The 20,283-nt window shown below is 43.8% G+C and overlaps 1 protein-coding gene across 1 annotated transcript in view; it reads right to left on the minus strand.

Moving 5' to 3' along the window:
* Positions 1 to 16,092: 16,092 nt before the first annotated feature.
* egf (epidermal growth factor) overlaps positions 16,093 to 20,283 on the minus strand; it is a 31,432-nt gene continuing 27,241 nt past the window's right edge. The window contains exons 17-19 of the mRNA XM_020701754.2: positions 16,673 to 16,775; positions 16,482 to 16,575; positions 16,093 to 16,396 (exon numbers count right to left, since the gene is read on the minus strand). Coding sequence (XP_020557413.1) covers positions 16,245 to 16,396; positions 16,482 to 16,575; positions 16,673 to 16,775 — 349 coding nt within the window. The 3' untranslated portion in view covers positions 16,093 to 16,244. The remainder of the gene's footprint in view (positions 16,397 to 16,481; positions 16,576 to 16,672; positions 16,776 to 20,283) is intronic.

Genomic DNA, 20,283 nt, shown 5'->3' on the forward strand with positions numbered 1-20,283 from the left:
ATTTGGATCAGTTTCTCTGCCAACGAGAGCCACAAAGTCGGACTTCACCGTTTAGAAAAATTCACTTTATGTGCATTAGTTTATGATATATAGCTTTTAAATACTTTAAACCACAATAAATTATCATAGTGTAATAATAATTTAATTTAAAAAAATCCACCCTGTGTCATAAGATCCTCTTGTTGCAACATTTTAATTTACTTGAATTAAAATGCAAGAAAGTTAAACATGACATCTATCAATACCACTTTGGTACGCCTTCATCCTTTTTCTACTTTTACTAACAAATAGAAGCAGGACAACATTGGTGTAGAATCACAATTAAAATAAAAAAATCTATCCATGTTGCATTGTAATCGTGCTCAATTAAAGTATGCCAAGAAAATATCCCCCACACCATTACACCACCACCACCAGCCTGAACCATTGATGGATCCATGCTTTAATGCTGTTAAGGCCGAATTCTGACCCTACCATCTGATTGGATGGTTGTGGGTGAACATCCCAATAGATCAGCTGTTTCTGAAATCCTCAACATGCTACATTCAAAGTCACTTCAATCACCTATTTTCCCCGTTCTGATGCTTGGTTTAAACTGCAGCTGATCGTCTGGACCATGTCTACATGTCTAAATGCACTGAGTTGCTGCCATGTGATTGGCTGATTAGAAATTTTCATTGACAAGCAGTTGGACAGGTGTGCCTAATAAAGTGGCCAGAGAGTGTATAACGCAGTTGGGAACAGAATTTAAAGGGTGTATTCAGACTGAAAACAGTTAATTTGCTTAGAGTGAACCAGAGTTTGTTTCCCACAAAAAAACAGAACAAATTTTAAGTCTGACTACATTCCAATGGACCCATGGTCTGGGACCAGGAACCACTCTCTGTCTGTGCTTTGAACAGAACAACTGAACTGAACAAGCCACCGTAGCCAAGCATTACAGAGTAATAAGGAAGCAACCATGACGACGAGACACAGCTACTCATTGACAGTTGGTCAGATGAATGCAGGTTAATTAAAACTACTTTTAAAGTGATACGCAAGATTCTCACACTGTTTTCCCAACAATCTAGTTAAAAACCTTCTTAACCGTTGTCTCCTCAGTAACCGCCTTACAGCATGCTTCTGCTGTACCAAAGTAGCAAATAAAAAGGGTTGTACCTGACGTTGTTACAGACGTTTAAAATTGGTCTGCAAATATAAAATTTGAATAAGTGAATTATTCCCGACTAGTACTACAAAGCGCAGGACTTCCATTATTTTTTCTCTTGTTGCTTTGCCCCACCCTTGTAATTGCTGGCCAAGTCTCCTAAAAAAAAACTCCCTGCTCTCTTTTTTGTACACAGTGGTCATGTTTACAGACCATCTCATCTTGATGTCCAGAAAGAATCAGAGATGAATTGACAACCTCACCAATGTCAGGTTTTAAAAGCACAATGTTTTAATGTATTGTTTTTAAAAACAATAACTTAGCAATGTCCTGCAATGTTTTGCAGATTATTTTTTTTACTTTAGTACAAGAATTTAACAATTGAGTTTAGGAGGCTTCATCCCAGTGAAGTAAGGATTATTGTTGCACTACCGCATGTTCTTAGTGCATTCCTCAGTTTCCCAGCAGTGGCCTCATACACTCAGTTTGTGTCTTTCTAAGCGTCAAACACACAGTCGCCTTTTTCATTGATTAAAAAAACGGAAACTTTAGGAACCTGAGGTGAAGTTAAGTGTTCCAGTCTGGTTTCTGCATTCTGTTCTTCTCAGGAAAGAAGAATTCCTCTCTTTACTACTTGGCCAGACTTGAACCATTCAACATGGCTGATACCTTCTCTGAACAGATGGTAGTGGTGGAGGTGACTGGTGATCAGTGTGGGCCCTCCTGTTCCAGCGCTCATTCTAATTTGTATTCTGTTGATAAAAACAAATCCTATAACTATGATCTGCCATCCTTTTGTTCTTCTCAGTAGAGCACAAGTCTGTTTTTGTGATGCATTTATCTTTTGCAGAATGAGAAAGAAGTTGCAATGTCCCAGAGAAAAAATGACAATGACTGACTGACAGTAGATGTTTCTTCAGAAGTGAACTGAGACTGCATATTAGTGCCCATTTGAAGGGGTAATGTTCCTGTTGATTCCAGCTGACATGCGTGGTGATTTTCCATGTAGGTCAGCTGATTCTCAACATTCTGAAATGAAAAAAGATGGTACCAATGCCTCCTTGCTGGAGTTCAAGAATGGATCAATAATCTAGCTGACTTCACAAGGGGATTTATTTACCAGTTCAAAATGTCAAGTACGATTAATTTCCAAAGCATTACAGGAAATCAACACATTCAACAAATATAAAGATCCATAGTTTGTCAGGAACGATGGGTGTGACCGAGTGATTGGTGAATCTTTGTTTATCTCTGTCAGGCAGATGACGCCTGCAAGATCAGTTTTCATTTATAACCAAACAGTTCCATTCAGATCTGAATGTCCACCTAGCTCCTATTATCAATCATTTGGCTGATGGAAGCATTCACTGAGAGATAAACAGTAAATGACAGATATAGAACAATGTTGTTTCAACTTCAAACGCCGCCCAGCTATCCAGTTTTCCAGCGCCTCTTCAACCTGAGCCTCAGTCTGGTGAAGGTGGCGGCCACCTGGAAAACCGCATGTCTGGTTCCTGTTCCCAAGAAGGCTGCACCCTCTGGACCCAGGGATTACCGTCCTGTTGCCCTCACGTCCCATGCAGCTAAAGTGCTGGAAAGGATTTTGTTATCCCACCTGAGACCTTTGGTGAAACCATCTCTGGACCCACTTCAGTTTGCCTACCAGCCACGCCTGGGGGTTGAGGATGCTGTTATTTACCTGCTGCAACATGCTCATTCTCAACTGGATGGAGGGGGAGAACTGTGAGGGTCACATTCTTTGACTTCTCCAGTGCGTTCAACACCATGCAGCCCTGGTTACTGGGTGAGAAGCTGCGGCTGATGGGTGTGGACGGGGCCTTGGTCTCTTGGATCATTGACAACTTGTCGGACAGGCTGCAGTTTGTCCGGCTGGGCGGTGTCCTGTCTGACGTGGTGACGAGCAGTGTGGGGGCCCCACAGGGAACTGTGCTCTCTCCTTTCCTGTTCACTTTGTACACCAGTGATTTCCAGTAGAACTCAGTCATGCCATCATCAGAAATTCTCTGACGACTCTGCGGTTGTCGGCTTCATTAATGGTGGGCAGGAGGAGGAGTACAGGGAACTCGTGGATAAATTCGTGAGTTGGGCTGGAGCAAACCACCTGCTGCTGAATGTGGAAAAGACCAGAGACATGGTGATGCACTTCAGGAAGAAACCACCAGCTTCAGCCTCTCAGCAACTTGGGCAGAGGTGTGGCAGAGGTAGAGGAGTACAAGTACTTGGGAGTTACCATCGACAACAGACTGAGCTGGAAGAGCAACAGCACTGCTGCGTATAAGAAGGCCAGCAGCAGACTCTACTTCCTGAGGAGACTAAGGTCCTTCAACGTGTGCAGCAGGATGCTCGAGATTTGCTACCAGTCTGTTGTGCCCAGCACTCTGTTCTTCTGGGTGGTCTGCTGGGGGGGCAGCATATCTGCCAGGGCCACTAATAAACTGAACAAACATATTAGAAGAGCTGGCTCTGTAATCATGTAAACTGGACCCGTTTAAAGCTGTGATGGAGAGGCGGAGCACCTTCTCCAATAGGCTAAGGCAGTTTCGCTGTCATACAGCTTTTTTTCACTGATGCTTCCTTCTGATTGATTGTTCTGTTCTCTGTTGTCACCCATTGTTTGTATGTTTGTATCTTGAGCCTAACGCTGACGCTGCAACAACCCAATTTCCCAAGCTGGGATCAACAAAGTATCTTTATCTTTATCTTATCTTATTTGTATAGCGCCTTTCATTCCAGTTGAAAACACAAAGCGCTTTACATAAAAGCAAATAAAATAGTCACGAGAGATGAAAATTAATTAAAACAGAAAACACAGGACAACCCCTGCCTCTCAGATTCCTCCCTCCAACCAGCCAGTTCCCCCACTATAATCCTGAACAGAAATGTAAGAACTGCAGCTTAAAGAAACAGTTCAATTCAAATTAATTTTATTTGTATAGCCCAAATTCACAACAACAGTCGTCTCGATGGGCTTCATATCGGTAATTGAGAAAGTAAAACATAGAATCAAAGGATCATGAATACATAGAATTCAATAGTTCTGCTGTGAGGAAACGATATCATGGGATTTATTCCAAGCCACCAGACCACGAGGGTCACTGCCACGACGCCCGCCCAACTCAGCAGGTCAGGGCCCACTCTATGGCTATTAGACCACAGAGTGGGACCCAAGCTGGCCTTATGAGAACGAGCTCTGCAACAGCAACCCCTACAGGCAGAGCCGGTAGTGCCCCAGAACAATGGATCCCCAAGAGGAAACATCAGTATGTCTACTTCTTCCTCTTTCGGCTTCTCCCATCAGGGGTCGCCACAGCGAACAAGTCGCATGGTAAACTTGGAAATGTTCTACGCCGGATGCCCTTTCTGACGCAACCTTCTCAAACCGGCACAGAGGTAGAGAAGGGAACAGGGAGCAGCCCGGAGTTGAACGGTTGGAAGGCGCCGCAAACCAGCACGAGCTAAACCGGCTCCCCAGGAAACATCAGTATGTAAATAATGATAAAATAATGATAAAATTATAGTATATTAAAAATTGTATAAATAGTCATATAAGTTTAAAAAATGTATTCTTCTTTCTGTTTCGGCTTTTCCCATCAGGGGTCGCCACAGAGAATCACCCTTTTCCACCTCACTCTATCATGAACATCTTCTACCTTAACATTAGCCAACTTCATGTCCTCTGTTAAGACATCCATATATCTCCTCTTTGGCCGTCCTCTTGCCCTGCTGCCAGGCAGCTCCATCTCCAACATCCTTCTACCAATATATCCACTGTCCCTCCTCTGAACATGTCCAAACCATCTCAGTCTGGCTTCTCTGACTTTGTCGCTAACACAGGCAACATGAGCCGTCCCTCTGATCTACTCGTTCCTTATCCTGTCTAACCTGGTCACTCCTAAGGAGAACCTCAACATCTTCATCTCCGCTACCTCCATTTCAGCCTCTTGTCTCTGTCTCACTGCTACCGTCTCTAACCCATAGAGCAGAGCTGGTCTCACCACTGTCTTGTACACCTTTCCTTTGAGTCTTGCTGACACTCTTCTGTCACACAATACTGCTGACATTTTCCTCCACCCGCTCCAACCTGCCTGCACTCGCCTCTTCACCTCTTTTCCACACTCTCCATCACACTGAACTGTAGACCCCAAGTACTTAAACTCCTGCACCTTCTTCACCTCAGCCCCCTGTAACCTAACGCTTCTACCTTGATCCCTCTCGTTCAGACACATGTATTCTGTCTTACTACGACTGACCTTCATGCCTCTTCTTTCCAGAGCAAACCTCCACCTCTCTAGGTGTTCCTCCACCTGCTCTCTACTCTCACTGCAAATTACAATGTCATCCGCAAACATCATTGTCCAGGGAGATTCCTGTCTTACCTCGTCTGTCAGCCTGTCCATCAGCATAGCAAACAAAAAGGGACTCAAAGCTGATCCTTGGTGTAGTCCCACCTCCACCTTGAACTCCTCTGTCTGACCTACAGCACATCTCACCACAGTCATACTTCTCTCATACATGTCCTGAACTACTCTGACATACTTCTCTGCCACTCCAGACGACCTCATACAGTACCACAGCTCCTCCCTCGGCACCCTGTCATACGCCTTCTCTAAATCTATGAACACACAATGCAGGTCCTTCTGACCATCTCTGTACTTTTCCATCAACATTCTCAAAGCAAAAATGGCATCAGTGGTGCTCTTACGGGGCATGAAACCATACTGCTGCTCACAAATCTCCACCTTCTTCCTAAGCCTGGCTTCCACTACTCTTTCCCACAGCTTCATTGTGTGGCTCATCAACTTTATTCCTCTATAGTTGCTGCAGTTCTGCGTGTCACCCTTGTTCTTAAAGATTGGGACCAGAACGCTTCTCCTCCATTCCTCAGGCATCTTCTCACTCTCTAAAATCCTATTGAACAACCTTGTTAGAAATTCCACTGCTGTCTCTCCTAGGCACTTCCATACCTCCACAGGTACGTCATCAGGACCAACGGCCTTTCCGCTCTTCATCCTTTTCAGAGCCTTCCTAACCTCATCCTTTCCAATCTCTGCTACTTCCTGCTCCACAACAACCACATCTTCCTCCCTTCTTTCCCTGTCATTTTCCTCGTTCATCAGCTCCTCAAAATACTCCTTCCATCTTTTCTGTACACTCTCCTGGGTTGTTAGCACCTTTCCATCTCTGTCCTTTATCACCCTTACCTGTTGCACGTCCTTCCCATCTCTGTCTCTCTGTCTGGCTAGTCTGTACAAGTCCTTCTTTCCTTCCTTTGTGTCTAACCTGTCATATAGCTCATCATAAGCTTTCTGTTTGGCCTTTGCCACCTCTCTCTTCACTCTACGCTGCGCTTCCTTGTACTCCTGTCTACCTTCCTCAGTCCTTTCTACATCCCACTTCCTTTTAGCCAACCTCTTCCTCTGGACGCATTCCTGTACTTCCTCATTCCACCACCAAGTGTCTTTACCATCTTTCCTCTTTCCAGATGACACACCTAGCACCTTCCTACCTGTTTCCCTGATAATCTCTGCTGTAGTTTCCCAGTCATCTGGAAGTTCATCCTGACCACCCAGGACCTGTCTCAACTTCTGCCTAAATTCCTCACAAGTTTCTTCATTCTGTAGCTTCCACCACTTGGTCTTCTTTTCTGTTTTCCCTCTCTTCTTCTTCCTGACCTCCAGAGTCATCTTACACACCACCATGCGGTGCTGTCTGGCTACACTCTCTCCTACCACCACTTTGCAGTCATTAACCTCTCTCAAATGACCTCGTCTACATAGGATGTAGTCCACCTGAGTACTCCTACCTCCACTTCTGTATGTCACTCTATGTTCCTCTCTCTTCTGGAAGTAAGTGTTGACTACAGCCATTTCCATCTTATTCGCAAAGTCCACCACCATCTGTCCCTCCAGATTCCTTTCCTTCACACCAAACCTACCCATCACCTCCTCATCACCTCTGTTGCCCTCACCAACATGCCCATTAAAGTCTGCTCCAATAACAACTCTCTCTCCTCTGGGAAAACTCTCTATGACCTCATCCAACTCACTCCAGAATCTCTCCTTCACTTCTAACTCACAGCCAACCTGTGGCGCATACCCACTGACTACATTCACCATCACCCCTTCAATTTCTAACTTTAGGCTCATCATCCTGTCTGAGACTCTTTTCACCTCTAGAACACTGTTTACAAACTCCCCCTTCAGAATCACTCCTACCCCATTTCTCTTCCTATCAACACCATGATAGAAAAGTTTGTATCCTCCTCCAATACTACGTGCCTTGCTGCCCTTCCACCTTGTCTCCTGCACACACAGTACATCTACCTTCCTTCTCTCCATCATGTCTGCCAGCTCTCTGCCTTTCCCTGTCATTGTGCCAACGTTAAGAGTCCCTATTCTCAAACCTATGTTCCTGCCTTTTCCCTTCTCTCTCTGGCCACGGACCCTTCTGCCTCCCTCTTTCTTCGACCAACAGTAGTCAAATTTCCACCGACATCCTGTAGGTTAACAGCATCGGTGGCGGTCGTTGTTAACCCGGGCCTCGACCGATCCGGTATGTCTAAACTATTGTGGATGATTCGCATGGTTATTTGGCAATTTTTACGCCGTATGCCCTTCCTGACGCAACCCTCTCTATTTATCCGGGCTTGGGACCGGCACAGAAGTAACTTGCAACCCCTGTGGCTAGATTAAGTTTAAAAAATGTATTAAGTAGGGAAAACAGATAAATTGATAAATAGACAAAGAATAAAAGAATTAAGCAATTACAAAAGTCATATAAAAGCCAGATTAAAAGGTGGGTCTTGAGCCTCTTCTTAAAAACCTCTACAGTCTCTGTGGCCCTGAGGTTCTCCGGCAGGCTGTTCCACAGGCGAGAACCGTAATGGTGGAACAAGGCGTCACCGTATGGTTTGGTTCTCACCCATAGGAACAACTGAGAGGCCAGTGCTGGAGGACCGCAGGGTCCACGTGGGCTCATATCTTAAAAGCAGATCAGTTAAAGAAGAAGGCCCAAGACCATCTAAACATCTGTAAACCTTTAAAATCAATCCTGAAATGCACAGGGAGCCAATGCAGCGATTTTAAAAGCAGTGTAAAATGTTCCCGCCCTCTGGTCCTTGTCAAAACTCGTGCCGCTGAGTTCTGTAGAAGTTGTAAATTTGAAAGAGACTTTTTGGGTAAACAATAATCTAAACGACTAAAGATAAAAGCATGCATCAGCACTTCTGTGCTGGCAAGAGAGAGGAATGGTTAGACACTGGACATATTTCTTGCTAAGAGTGTGTCCCACCAGAGACACAGTCAGTCATGTTTATCCTTGTGCTATCCTAGGCACTTTAACGTTGGGAGTTGGGTCATGTAGACCCACTAGACAGTGCTCTGAAAGGGTTAACCCTTGTGCTATCTTAGATGACTCCACCCTTACATTGATGTGTTCTCCCTACCATGACAAAGGTGGATAAAGGTGGAAAGATTTCATGTAATCCATGGACACCAGTGAAGATCACAAATCATTGAAGAAAATAGGTTCAGAGCACTGTCTAGTGGGTCTAGATGACCCAACTACCAATGTTAAAGTGCCTAGGAAAGCACAAAAAGGTTACAGGAGGAGTTTGTTTGGAGTTTTGTGCATGTAAAAAAAGTGCCATATAGAGTAATGAGTCTGAAGATAGAAATGGAAGGTGAGATGTTTAATGTTGTTGGTGGGTAGGCCCCACAGGTAGGATGTGAAATTCTGGTTGGACCTTGATGAAGTGATGATGAACATCCCTGTCATTGGCACAGATTTTAATGGACATCTTGGAGCAGGAAACAGAGGTGATGGGCAAGTTTGCGATCCAGGAGAGAAATGTAGAGGGACAGATAGTGGTTGATTTAGCTTAAAAGACGGAAGTGTCTATAGTGAAACATTCTTTGAGAAGAGGCAGGAACATAGGGTGACCTATAAGTAGAAGCACACAGACTACATCTTGTGTAGACGGTGTTATCTGAAGGATATCAGTGACTGCAAAGTAGTGGTAGATGAGAGTGTTACCAGGCAGCATGGGGTGGTGGTGTGTAGGATGACTCTGGGGATGAAGATGAAGAAAGAAAGGGCAAAGGCAGATACGTGGACAAATTTTGGACGCTGAAAAAGGAAGACGGTTGCATGACTTTTAAAAAGCAGTTGAAACAGGCTCTGGGTGGGCAGGAGATACTCCCAGATGACTGGATAACTACAGCTGATGTGATCAGGGAGACACTTAGGAGTGTGATTGGTGCATCATCAGGATGAGGAGGGGAAGGAGCCTAGCTATGAAGAAGTGGGGCTCTGAGAGGACTGATGAGAATAGACAGGAAGACAGGGACATGTAGCATAAGTAGAGGTGTCCGAGGGCAAAAAAAGGAACTAATGATTTGTATGCTAGGTTGGGTAGTAAAGATGTGGAGGCTAACCTATTCCAGATTAGCAAGGCAGAGAGATGAGACGGACATGGAGCAGGTTAGAGTGATTCAGATTCAAGATTTGGTTTACTGTCATTCCACACACAGTATTTGCAGAGAAATACACAGATGTTGTTTCTCACTAGCATGACAGTGCAGCAATAAAAAAAATCAAAGAATAAAAAGAAATAGCAGTAAATAAGATAGATAGAGATGCAATAGAAAAAAATTAAAATTAAAACTAAATGGAGACCAGCATTCAGTGTGACTAAAGTGACTTGTGTGCGTTTAGCAGCAGTCTTGTTTGGGGGGGTGGGGGGTGTAATCCTTTTTGTCTTACTGCAGAGTGGAGTTTGTGAGAGCATGGATGCATGAGGAGGACAGTCCGTGCCCTACCGCTGCACCACGTCCGCCCCAGATCAGATGAGTGTGGTGATTACCAGATGTTCAGAAGTCGATCACCATTTCTTTTGTTTTGTCCACGTTGATCTGGAGGTTATGGGATGTGCACCACACTGCTAGCTGCCCCACCTCCATTCTGTAAGCAGACTCGTCATTGTCGCTTATGAGACCGATCACTGTTGTGTCGTCTGTGAATTTGACTTGTGGTTGGTGTTGTATCGAGCTGCGCAGTCATGCGTGAGCAGACCGAACAGCAGTGGGCTCAGGACACACCCCTGTGGTGTGCCCGTGCTCACTGAGATGGGCCTGGATGTGTGTCTGCTGATCTTGACTGTCTGCTGCCTGTCTGTCAGGAAGCTGAGTGTCCAGTTGCAGGTTGCAGTGTCCACACCTAGTAGCCTCAGCTTCTCCACCAGCTGCTGTGGACAGGGATAGCTGTCAGTAGTGACATGGCAAGATGGAAAGGATATTTTAAAGATTTAATGAATGAAAAAAATGAGAGAGAACAAAGAATAGAACACTGCTGTGGAGCCGGAGGTAACAAAGATTAGTTAGGGTGAAGTGAGGGGGTTAGGGTTAGAGGATGAAGAGTGAAAAGGCAGTGAATCTATTGGTAGAAGGATGCTGAGTCCAGAGCTGCCAGGGAAGAGCTCTAGAGGAAGACCAAAGTGGAGGTTTATGGATGCAGTGAGTGAAGACATGAAGGTACTTGGTGTTAGAGTAGAGGAAGCATAAGACTGGGCTAGATGGAGGAAGCTGATTCACCGTGACGACACCTGAAGGAAAAAGCTGAAAGGAAAAGAAAAATAATTGATTGGAAAAGAATTGAGTAAAGCTGTCACTAATGTCAGAGATATGATCACATGTCACAGCAATAAAACATTTATGGTTCATCACTGATGTGTTTAAAATACCATTGGCACACTGTCAGACTGTGCAGCACACTGCTCTACGCTCTGCTGCCATCTAGTGGCAAATTTCGACCCCTTCAAGGCAACAGGAAAATGTGACTGCTTTCTGAATTCTTCCGAGCTTTGATTTACTGACGTAATTTCCTCAAAGTGGTTCATTTGGGCTGATAGAAGCTCCATCTCTTTCAGTCTGTTTGTCCTAATCATGGACATTTATGGTTGGACTTCCTGTTTGATGTTCAATCAAAGATGAAAACTTCCTGACTGTTCAACCTCACATTCATTTGACATCATTAAACAGACAAACCTGAGTGTCTCAGCCTGAGTGTCTTCATTGACATAAATCCAGTCTTCATTTCTGAACTGTCTCCCTCACACTCTGACCATCAGCCACCTCCAATGGTGAAGACCTCCTGAGGCTTCTACGCTTGCATGCTTTCAGATTCTGGCTCATGTGTCCAGTGCGTACATTAGACACCCCCGCCCCTCCCTTTATGGTTCTGAATCCTTACAAACCCCTGTTTATCCATCCTGCTCCAGAGCTGGAGGGACTGAAGGCCCACTTGAAGGATCAGAGCAATGCCTTTGAGTGGGTGTGTAATTCCCTCTTCCGCCCTCATCAGCTGTGCTCTGGGATGAGTGTGGTGGGACCAGAATGGATCCATCTGACAGGAAAATGAAAAACCACTGCCCAAGCCTTTTTTCCACTTCAAACTATTCATTTGTAAATCCTGGTTTGCTTTTTTTGTTTGCGCATGAATTCAAAAGCCTTCTCTTTTTTCTCCCGCTCTTTCTTTTTAAACTGTTTTTCTTTTTAATGGATCTGACAAAAAGTTTCTCTCCTTTGGTCAAATTCGGTTTTCTTTACCTGACGGCATTTAGGATGCAACATGCCCACACGCACCGTGCACGTGTGAGGCAGCAGGTATTTACATCTGTGAGGGGGTCGTTGTTTGGACATCAGCTGCGGTTCCAGAATGAACGGATGAAAGCGTCCCTGTCTGCACAAAAAGATGAAGATGCTGTGAACACCAATGTGGCTTAAACATGGCGGCTTTTATTCTCAGAGAATTCTCCTAATATAAGGGATGGGCAACGTATTTACCTGTGCAGCTTCTTTAACATTTGGGGTTTATATAGTTCCTTTCTGGCAAAGCAAATTTGTATAAACATTTATTATTGTTTCAGTGGTTTTAAATCAACCAACTCTCCAGGAATGAGAAGGAAATAAAAGGAGGCTCCCCAAGGCTTTGGTCTCTTCCAGTGTCACTGCCTCCATTGCCCCTGTTGCCCTCATTAGACATTAAAATAAGATAAGTTGACAAAGAGCCTGATTTCATCTGATCTGGTTCTGTTTAGAGTTGCCCTCTAACCCACTTATCAGACCTAATTGAGGCCAATATATGGATAAGTGTGTCTCGCCACAAAAATCAATATCGAAGTGGCCTCTGATGGTTTGAGTGAAAGAGCTTTGTTTTTAAGGCAGAGAGACGCAGACAGCTTTATTAACTGTTGCCAGTCAGCCCTGAGAAGAGATGGAGGTAGAAATGGAAACAGAGAGATAGAGTGGGGAGGAGGACGGCCGCTTTGGGACAAACGTCACCAGAGCGTTTGATTTGGCGGAGGATAGACAGGCATCATCAGAGATGAGCTCAGAGGAGTCTGATGGAGTAAAAAACAGAGAGCAGACGCTCTACCAATGAATGAAATAATACTACAATTACACTACGGTATGTTATCATGAAAGTGTATGTGTTTGAAAAATGTGGTGTTTGTGTGACCTAATCTTCATGAGCCAAGAAAAGAGGTGATACATGACTGTATAAACCTGCTGACTCATCAAAATGTGCATCATGTTAGGTTTTTTTTAACAACAGCCCAAAACCATGCAAAGAAACACACTCGTGAGATTATATATTTATTTTTTTGTAAAAAAAAACATTTTAAGCTGGGGGTTGGGGAGCCAGTGACTCCCTCCACAAACTGGTCATCTCTTTCAGCTGTTAACGACCCAGGTGGAACTGGTTCGGTTTGTTTGGTTTTCAGAACACTGCCGTAGATGGATGGAAGAATGAACCTGACATAACCATTATTATTAAGAGAAGGAATATCGACAAAGACGGCTTATTTCACTCCTTGCTCAAACCATCCTTTCTCCCTGGCTAGAATTTTAACTTCACTGTCCTCGAACAAGTGGTTTGTGGCCTTCAGGTGGAGGTGCACTACAGACTCAGCTCCACTCGGGTTGGCTCTGCGATGTTGGTGAAGCCGCTTGTGTAGAGGTTGCTTGGTTTCTCCTATATCCCTTGTGATATCCTAGGCACTTTAACATTGGGAGTTGGGTCATCTAGACCCACTAGACAGTGCTCTGAACCTTTTTTCTTCAATGATTTGTGATCTTCACTGGTGTCCATGGATTACATGAAATCTTTCCACCTTTATCCACCTTTGTCATGGTAGGGAGAACACGTCAATGTAAGGGCGGGGTCATCTAAGATAGCACAAGGGTTAAACTGTTCATTGCAGTTCTCTTTGCAGTGTATAGAGTACACAACATTACACTGTGTGTAGCTAGGAATTTTGTCCTTTGGATGAACCAGACAAAAACTGACAACTCAGAGGTGAATTTCTAATGTACTCCTGGTTCTCTGCAGAAAATATTTTATAGAAAACAACAGCTTTTGTCCTTTTGGAGAAAAACAGCATGATCATAATTAAAAGACCACTGGGAACACTTTGAGACTAGATCAAAAGATGGGGCACTTTAGGAATGCACAATTGTACCAAAATTAGTTTTTATGTAAAGTGAACAAGTGGTCAAGATAACATTTTTATATTTATTCCTCAGTTATAAATTGCTTCTAGAATCTTTCAGTTTACCCCCCCCCCCCCCCCACCCCCGCTGTAGGTATGCAGCAATTGTCCTGTAATTATTTTTTTTCTTTTTCTTTTTTTTTTTTTTTTTTTTTTTTTTTTTAACTTGTCCTGTCCAACAGCTAGGCAAACAGATGAGAGCTGAGGGCCTCTTGTGTTGGACATATTTTATTTTAACAAGAGGGGTTATTCATCTTCAGACAAACCAAAGGTATGTCTGAATAAACCCCTTTTGTAATTGAGGCCAAAATTTATTAATTTCAATCATGTTTGAAAATCTTTGGTGTTGGACCGGACGGAAAAGGAAAGAGGGGAAGAAGAGAGAGGGACGTTAGAGAGAGGGGGGGGTAGGAGGGTGATAATAGGAGGGGAAGGGGGGTAAGACCATGAAGCAGCATAGAGCAGACAGGCTTACTGGTTGTTTATCGTTACGGTACGGTTCAAATGTAGTACATAAAGGGCGGGGCCTGTTCACACACACTCAAATATTATCAACACACCTGCTAGCCGCAAAAATGTCCACATGTCAACATGCACACAAAACAGATAGTGTTCACGAACGCATACCTATGCCTTTAAACCAACTAGTGTGAAATCTTTCATTCATTCAATCATGCAAACTATTAGTGCAAAGGTGAGCTAACACCTGTGCTCAGGTGAGTGTTTATGTTCTTCTAAAATGGATGGTGGAATGTGAAAAGAAGGAGGAGGAGCGCCCAGCCACCCCCACACCCATACCCCCGCCGCAGCAGCAGCGGCAGCCGGAATTCCCCCAACGCCACACGGGAACAGGCAGGGAACAACCGCCCCCCGGGCGACCAAGACCGCCACCCAGGCCAGGGCCAGCCGGACCGCCGCGAGGCCCCCAGAGCCAGAGAGCAGGGAGGCGCAGAGGGAAAGAGAGCGCCGCCCCAGCCCAGCCAGGAAAGCAGCCCCCCGCCGCGCCGGAAGAGCCCAACGCAGGGCCCCACCGGAGAGGGACGCCCACAGCCCCAGACGAGCACCCCACCACCACCCAGGAGTTCCGGGCATCCCCCCGCCCCGACCCCAGGTACGAGCCAGGACCCCCCAAGGGAGACCCGCTCCGCACTCCAGGCAGCCACCCACCCGGCCCACGGTTGGTCCAGGTAGGAGCAAGGCAGGGGCCCGCCGCCCCCGCCCAGGAGGGGGGAACCCCGGGGAAAAAAGGGCGGCCCACAAGGGATGTTATAAATATGGCCCGACCAGGCTCGGCCATGTTGGAAGTTTGGCGGGTCCTGTAATTATTAACAACATGAAGGAGGCTTTATATCACATTTATCCCTGAACACATGTGAACATAACTAATCATACACTTATTGGTCGTGGAATATAGAGTTCTGGTCTCATTACTATGTTAGTCCATCATCAAAATGAGACTCTATTGTTCCCATAAGCATCTAAAATCTGTGGTCATCCTGTTCAGTTCAGGCCTTGATGTCTTTTAATGCAGCTTGTGTGCCACAGCCAAGATTCTGACATTTTTAAGAGAAGTTTTCTTTTGAACAATCCAACAATCTGCAGACCTGTATTGACACAAATACAATAGAAACAGAACATGACCAGATTATAGTTGTAGTGCTTTCTGTGGGACAGAAACAAAAAGGAAGAAGTTTGGTCAAAGGTTTTCAATCACCTCATGGCACCATTTAGTTTGACTCTAATAAATGATGTCATAACTAAAGCAGGTTCCAGCTGAGTATCCAGCTATAAATGAGCTATAATGTCTCTTTTTTAAAATGGCAACTTCACATTTAAAATGTTTTTACTTAATTGCAGAGAACAGGAAGAGAGGTACCTATACTACAAACATCATTTCAGGGTTTTTGTCCTTTTTACAACCCTGGAAAATCACAACATTTTGAAAACCAGTTGTCTTAAATTGTCCTCTCTCCATCCATCTTCAGAACACACTAAATCCCTTTTGGAGTCTCCAGGTTGATGGAGCGAATCCAACTACTGTTGGCGAGGGTGGGTACTCCCTGAAAGGTCACCAGGCTGTTGCAGGGGCATACACTCACATGCCCCTTTAGAGACACCAAAGAACCAAGGAAGCATGTTTCTGGACTGTGGGAGAAAGCTAGAGTGCCTGAAGAAAACCCAAACATGCACAGAGAGAACATGCAAACTCCACACAGAAAGGTCTCAGCCAGGATTTGAACCAGGACCTTCTTGCTGTAAGGCAAAGGCGCTAACCCCTGTTCTGTTCCTCAGCACAGCCCATCTTAATTTTTCCTTTGGATCAGAAAGAAGTGATTCTCAAAGATGCAGCAGCTCATAAACCAAACTGTAATCCACGTGAGCACGCTGAACAAACGTTCTTTATTATCTTCACTCTGAACACAATACGTTGTTTTTCCAAAAAAGAAAAAACCTGACGCTGCTTTTTCATGTTTGACTTCATCTACATTTGTCTGCAGGAAGTGTGCCGGCATCATGCCAGAGTTAGAAAGGATCCTGAAAAGATGAGGAGCTGCCATGACAGGAGCCAGACTGTGATAGACTGGTGGGCTTGGTATCTGGTTGGGTGGTCTCCATGACAACAGCTGCTGCTGCGGGACTTTGGTACCAGATGTGTTTGGACAAAGATCCTGTGTCTGACCCAAAATCACAGAATTAAGAGACAGAAAAGTGAGCAAAAAAACCAGAGTAAGATGAGGACGTGTTTCATTAGTCAAACACCTGTTTCTGTGGTGCTGGACGAACTCCTGGCTGTTTTTGGAGAGTCTGTAGGCAGGGCCCCTCCCACCACTCGGCGCTCTGCTGCGGGGCAGAACTGCACACAGAAATGCTTCAGAGCGCGGTCTTGTTCCACACATCTGGAGGCTGGCATGACCGCCCCTCCCTGGGGTTGTACGCGGTCTTGCTTTTACCTGAGGAAGACTGGCGGTGGTGCTCTGGGACACGCTCTCTTCTGCCACACTGATCTCCCTTACATCATCCACAGAGGGGCCCTTATAGAGGAGTCTTCTGGTCCTACAAAACACAGACCAGCATAGCTCAGTCTCATTTAACAGATGCATGTCTTGTGAGTGACAGCAAGGGTCTGGTGGGAGAAAGGTGTGTTTTTGAATGGTTGCATTGATCTTATTTTTAAAGAAATTTGGAAGTTGGAAAAGGATGTAATTCTGAGGATTTTCTCCCAGGTGGACGGAATAACATATTAGCATTTAACGTTTTTTATTGAAAGTCTGCAGCTTTTCAGTTTCAATTTTCCGATCAAATGCATTGATCTGGTTTGATGCATGCTGAAGGTCTTCTGCAGAGTTCTAGGATGTTGTGATTACTGAAAGAAACATTTAGAATGAGGACTTCAGGGCAGCTGTGGATCCAAAATACCTGCAGATACCTTCAAACACTGATGACCACTGAAGGAAGATGTTTAACTTTAAAATTCTGATGTTTTTTTTTTATTTTGTTAACTTTAAACTAAGACAGATCCAGGCAGGCAGCATGAAGCTCTGTGAGCCACAAACATACTGAGCTAAGGATAACTACAGAGAGGAAAACAGAAAAAAAATATCTTTAAATAATAAACACATGAAATCCTTAAAGACCCACTCAGATGAAAATTGTGTTTTTGGTGTTTTTAACATGTTTTTGTTGCAGTTTTCTGATGCTGGAGGGCATTTATATAGAAAAATAAGCATAGAATTGCAGTACTGAGTATTTTTAAATCTTTTTGAATTGGGATCAGATGAAAAAAATGCTGTTTGAAAAAGAGGGTATTTTTTTTTTTATTGAAAATACAGTTTTGCTTTATTCAGATGTTTGTCAGAGAGGGTTTGCAGCTTGATGGTAGAACTGTTCCAGAGGAACAGACTTGACAGGGAGAAGAATCATCACTGCTCAAGCCTCTGTGACTCACAAAAGGCTTGACCGAGGAAAAAAGAAACATGGGAGCAACTTTTTGATGGACTCCCTTAATGTGAGGTCAAAGCCTCAGGACCAGTGACATCATCATCTGGATAAAGAAGACAACTCATGGTCTTCTGTTTTATAGTTTAATGAAATCATGTATTATGTAAAAGCAAAAAATAAAGCAAAAACTGTGCCTGTAAAAGGTTTTTTACATTAAAAAAAACAATACACAGGAAAACAAAAGTACTTTTTCCAATATAGTTTTCCTGCATTCGATTGATTAAGGAATCAAAACATCCTGTTTTCTGGTCATCAGAGCTCTGCACAGGTTTGATCTTGTTTGTTTGTATACAATAAAACCTTCTCTATAAATTTTACTTCTCCACTAAGTTTAATTTAGCAAAATAAGCTTTGTTTTTCTGCTGCTTAACCCTTGTGCTATCTTAGATGACCCCACCCTTACTTTGACGTGTTCTCCCTACCATGACAAAGGTGGATAAAGGTGGAAAGATTTCATGTAATCCATGGACACCAGTGAAGATCACAAATCATTGAAGAAAAAAGGTTCAGAGCACTGTCTAGTGGGTCTAGATGACCCAACTCCCAACATTAAAGTGCCTAGGATAGCACAAGGGTTAAACTTATGATCAATGAACCCAGAGCTTGCAGAAAAATGCAGGAAAAATGGTAGAAAACTGGGAAATGCGGGACAAAAGGTGAAAACTGAAACATGGAAAAGTGGGCAGGATTTACAAATGTTTACCTTGATGTAAGTTTAAAGAGCCTGAAGGTAAAGTATGATGTTCAGAGGTTTCATCCGATTTCCAGTCTTTGATAATCAGGAGAAGCTAAACGCCGCACAGGTACGCTGTCAGTGAAGTGCAGAAGGCAATTTGAGGCAGAGCGATTGGTGAGCATGTAGTGTTTCCGTGGGGTCATACCTCAGCAGCTCCATTCTGTAGCTGAGAAATGACCTATTTTTGTGTGTAATTGCTGTAGAACAAGTTAAACCAACCATGTAATTGAAAGCGTGCCACTTCCACAGCAGGACCAAAAGTGTGAGCACTCTAATGTTGAAGGCTGAGGAGCTGTGTGTGTGTGTGTGTGTGTGTGTGTGTGTGGAGGGGGGGGGGTACTTTGTGAGTCAAAAGAGTGTAGAGTGGCAGCAGCTTTGTCTGTAAGTCGGCCAAACAAGCGTAAAACAAATCAGATACTTGGAGACATCTCAGGTGGAGATAAGACTTCACAGTGCGTGCTTTGTGCCACCTCCTCATTCAGCTAAGCAGCGCTGCATGTCATCATTTGTTCCACAGGCCAAGTGGTCCCCTACCTTCTGCTGTTATGCTCACATTACACGGCTCACGCCGCCGCCGTTTTGATAAACACCTCTAACTGCTCTTCCTGTTAGCCTGAGCCGTCTGCTCGCAACATTTACCCCGGGACGATCAGCAGGTACCTGCACGCACCGCCAAGCGCGTCAGATGATCCATGACTGAGCTGCCCCTCCAAGTTTGAGACCTTTACCCAGAAACGGTGTCTAAATCCCTGTGAAGGTTTTCACTTCACTCTTTTAACATTTTAAGAAAACACAACTGCACACATCTGTTGAACAATAATCCCCTAACTAAGTGATTATCAGTAAATGTTTATGTATCGTTGCTTTAAGTTCTTACAGTGATCATTTGGATGTTGCTTTCAAAGCACAAACATAGTTTAATTGATTAAAATACAAATTCATATGAAAATCCTTTGTGAATTCAAACCATCAACCTTCCAGTTTCAAAAGAGACAAACACTAACTTACAGACCCGTTTCTCTTCTTCCACAATTCTCAAAAATTTGAGAGAAAAAAAAATCAATAACAAATTAGTTACATTTATTGATAAACATAACATTATAAATGAAAACCAATATGGTTTTAGAGAAAACAGACCAACCTCATTGGCTATCATTGATGCTGCGGAGGAAATCACAAATGCTCTGGACAAAAAAAAAAAAAATGCAGCTGGAATTTTCATTGACTTATAAAAAAGCATTTGACACTCTCAATCAGGACATCCTACCTGACAAACTGGAAGTGTATGGGATAAGAGGACTAGCACCAACATGGGTCAAAAGCTATCTAACGGGAATAAAACAGTTTGTCAAGATTGATTAATTTAAATCAAAATCCAAAGACATAAGTTGTGGTGTCCCATAAGGATCAATTCTGGGCCCGCTGCTATTCAACATTTACATAAACGATGTACCGGCATTCAGTGTTTCAAAACTTTAAAAACTCGTATTATTTGCTGATGACACAAATGTATTCTATTCTACAGACAATCATAGGGAACTCATCAATGTGGTAAACAAAGAGTTAAACAAAAAAACCAGGGATGGATTAGAACTAATTATGAATGAACCTAGATAAAACCAAAGTGATTGTCTTTGGTAACATTAACACCAATACCGAGCTCTCAATTAAAATGAAAAATGTCTCAATTGAAAGTGTCACAGAAATCAAATTCTTTGATTGGGGTTGTTATCGATAACAAACTAAGTTGGAAGCAACACATCAGACACATACAAACTAAAGTCTCAAAATGTATTTCAATCATAAATAAATCTAAACATACATTAG

Source organism: Oryzias latipes, chromosome 10 (assembly GCF_002234675.1).
Source record: "Oryzias latipes chromosome 10, ASM223467v1".
Lineage (NCBI taxonomy): Eukaryota > Metazoa > Chordata > Actinopteri > Beloniformes > Adrianichthyidae > Oryzias > Oryzias latipes.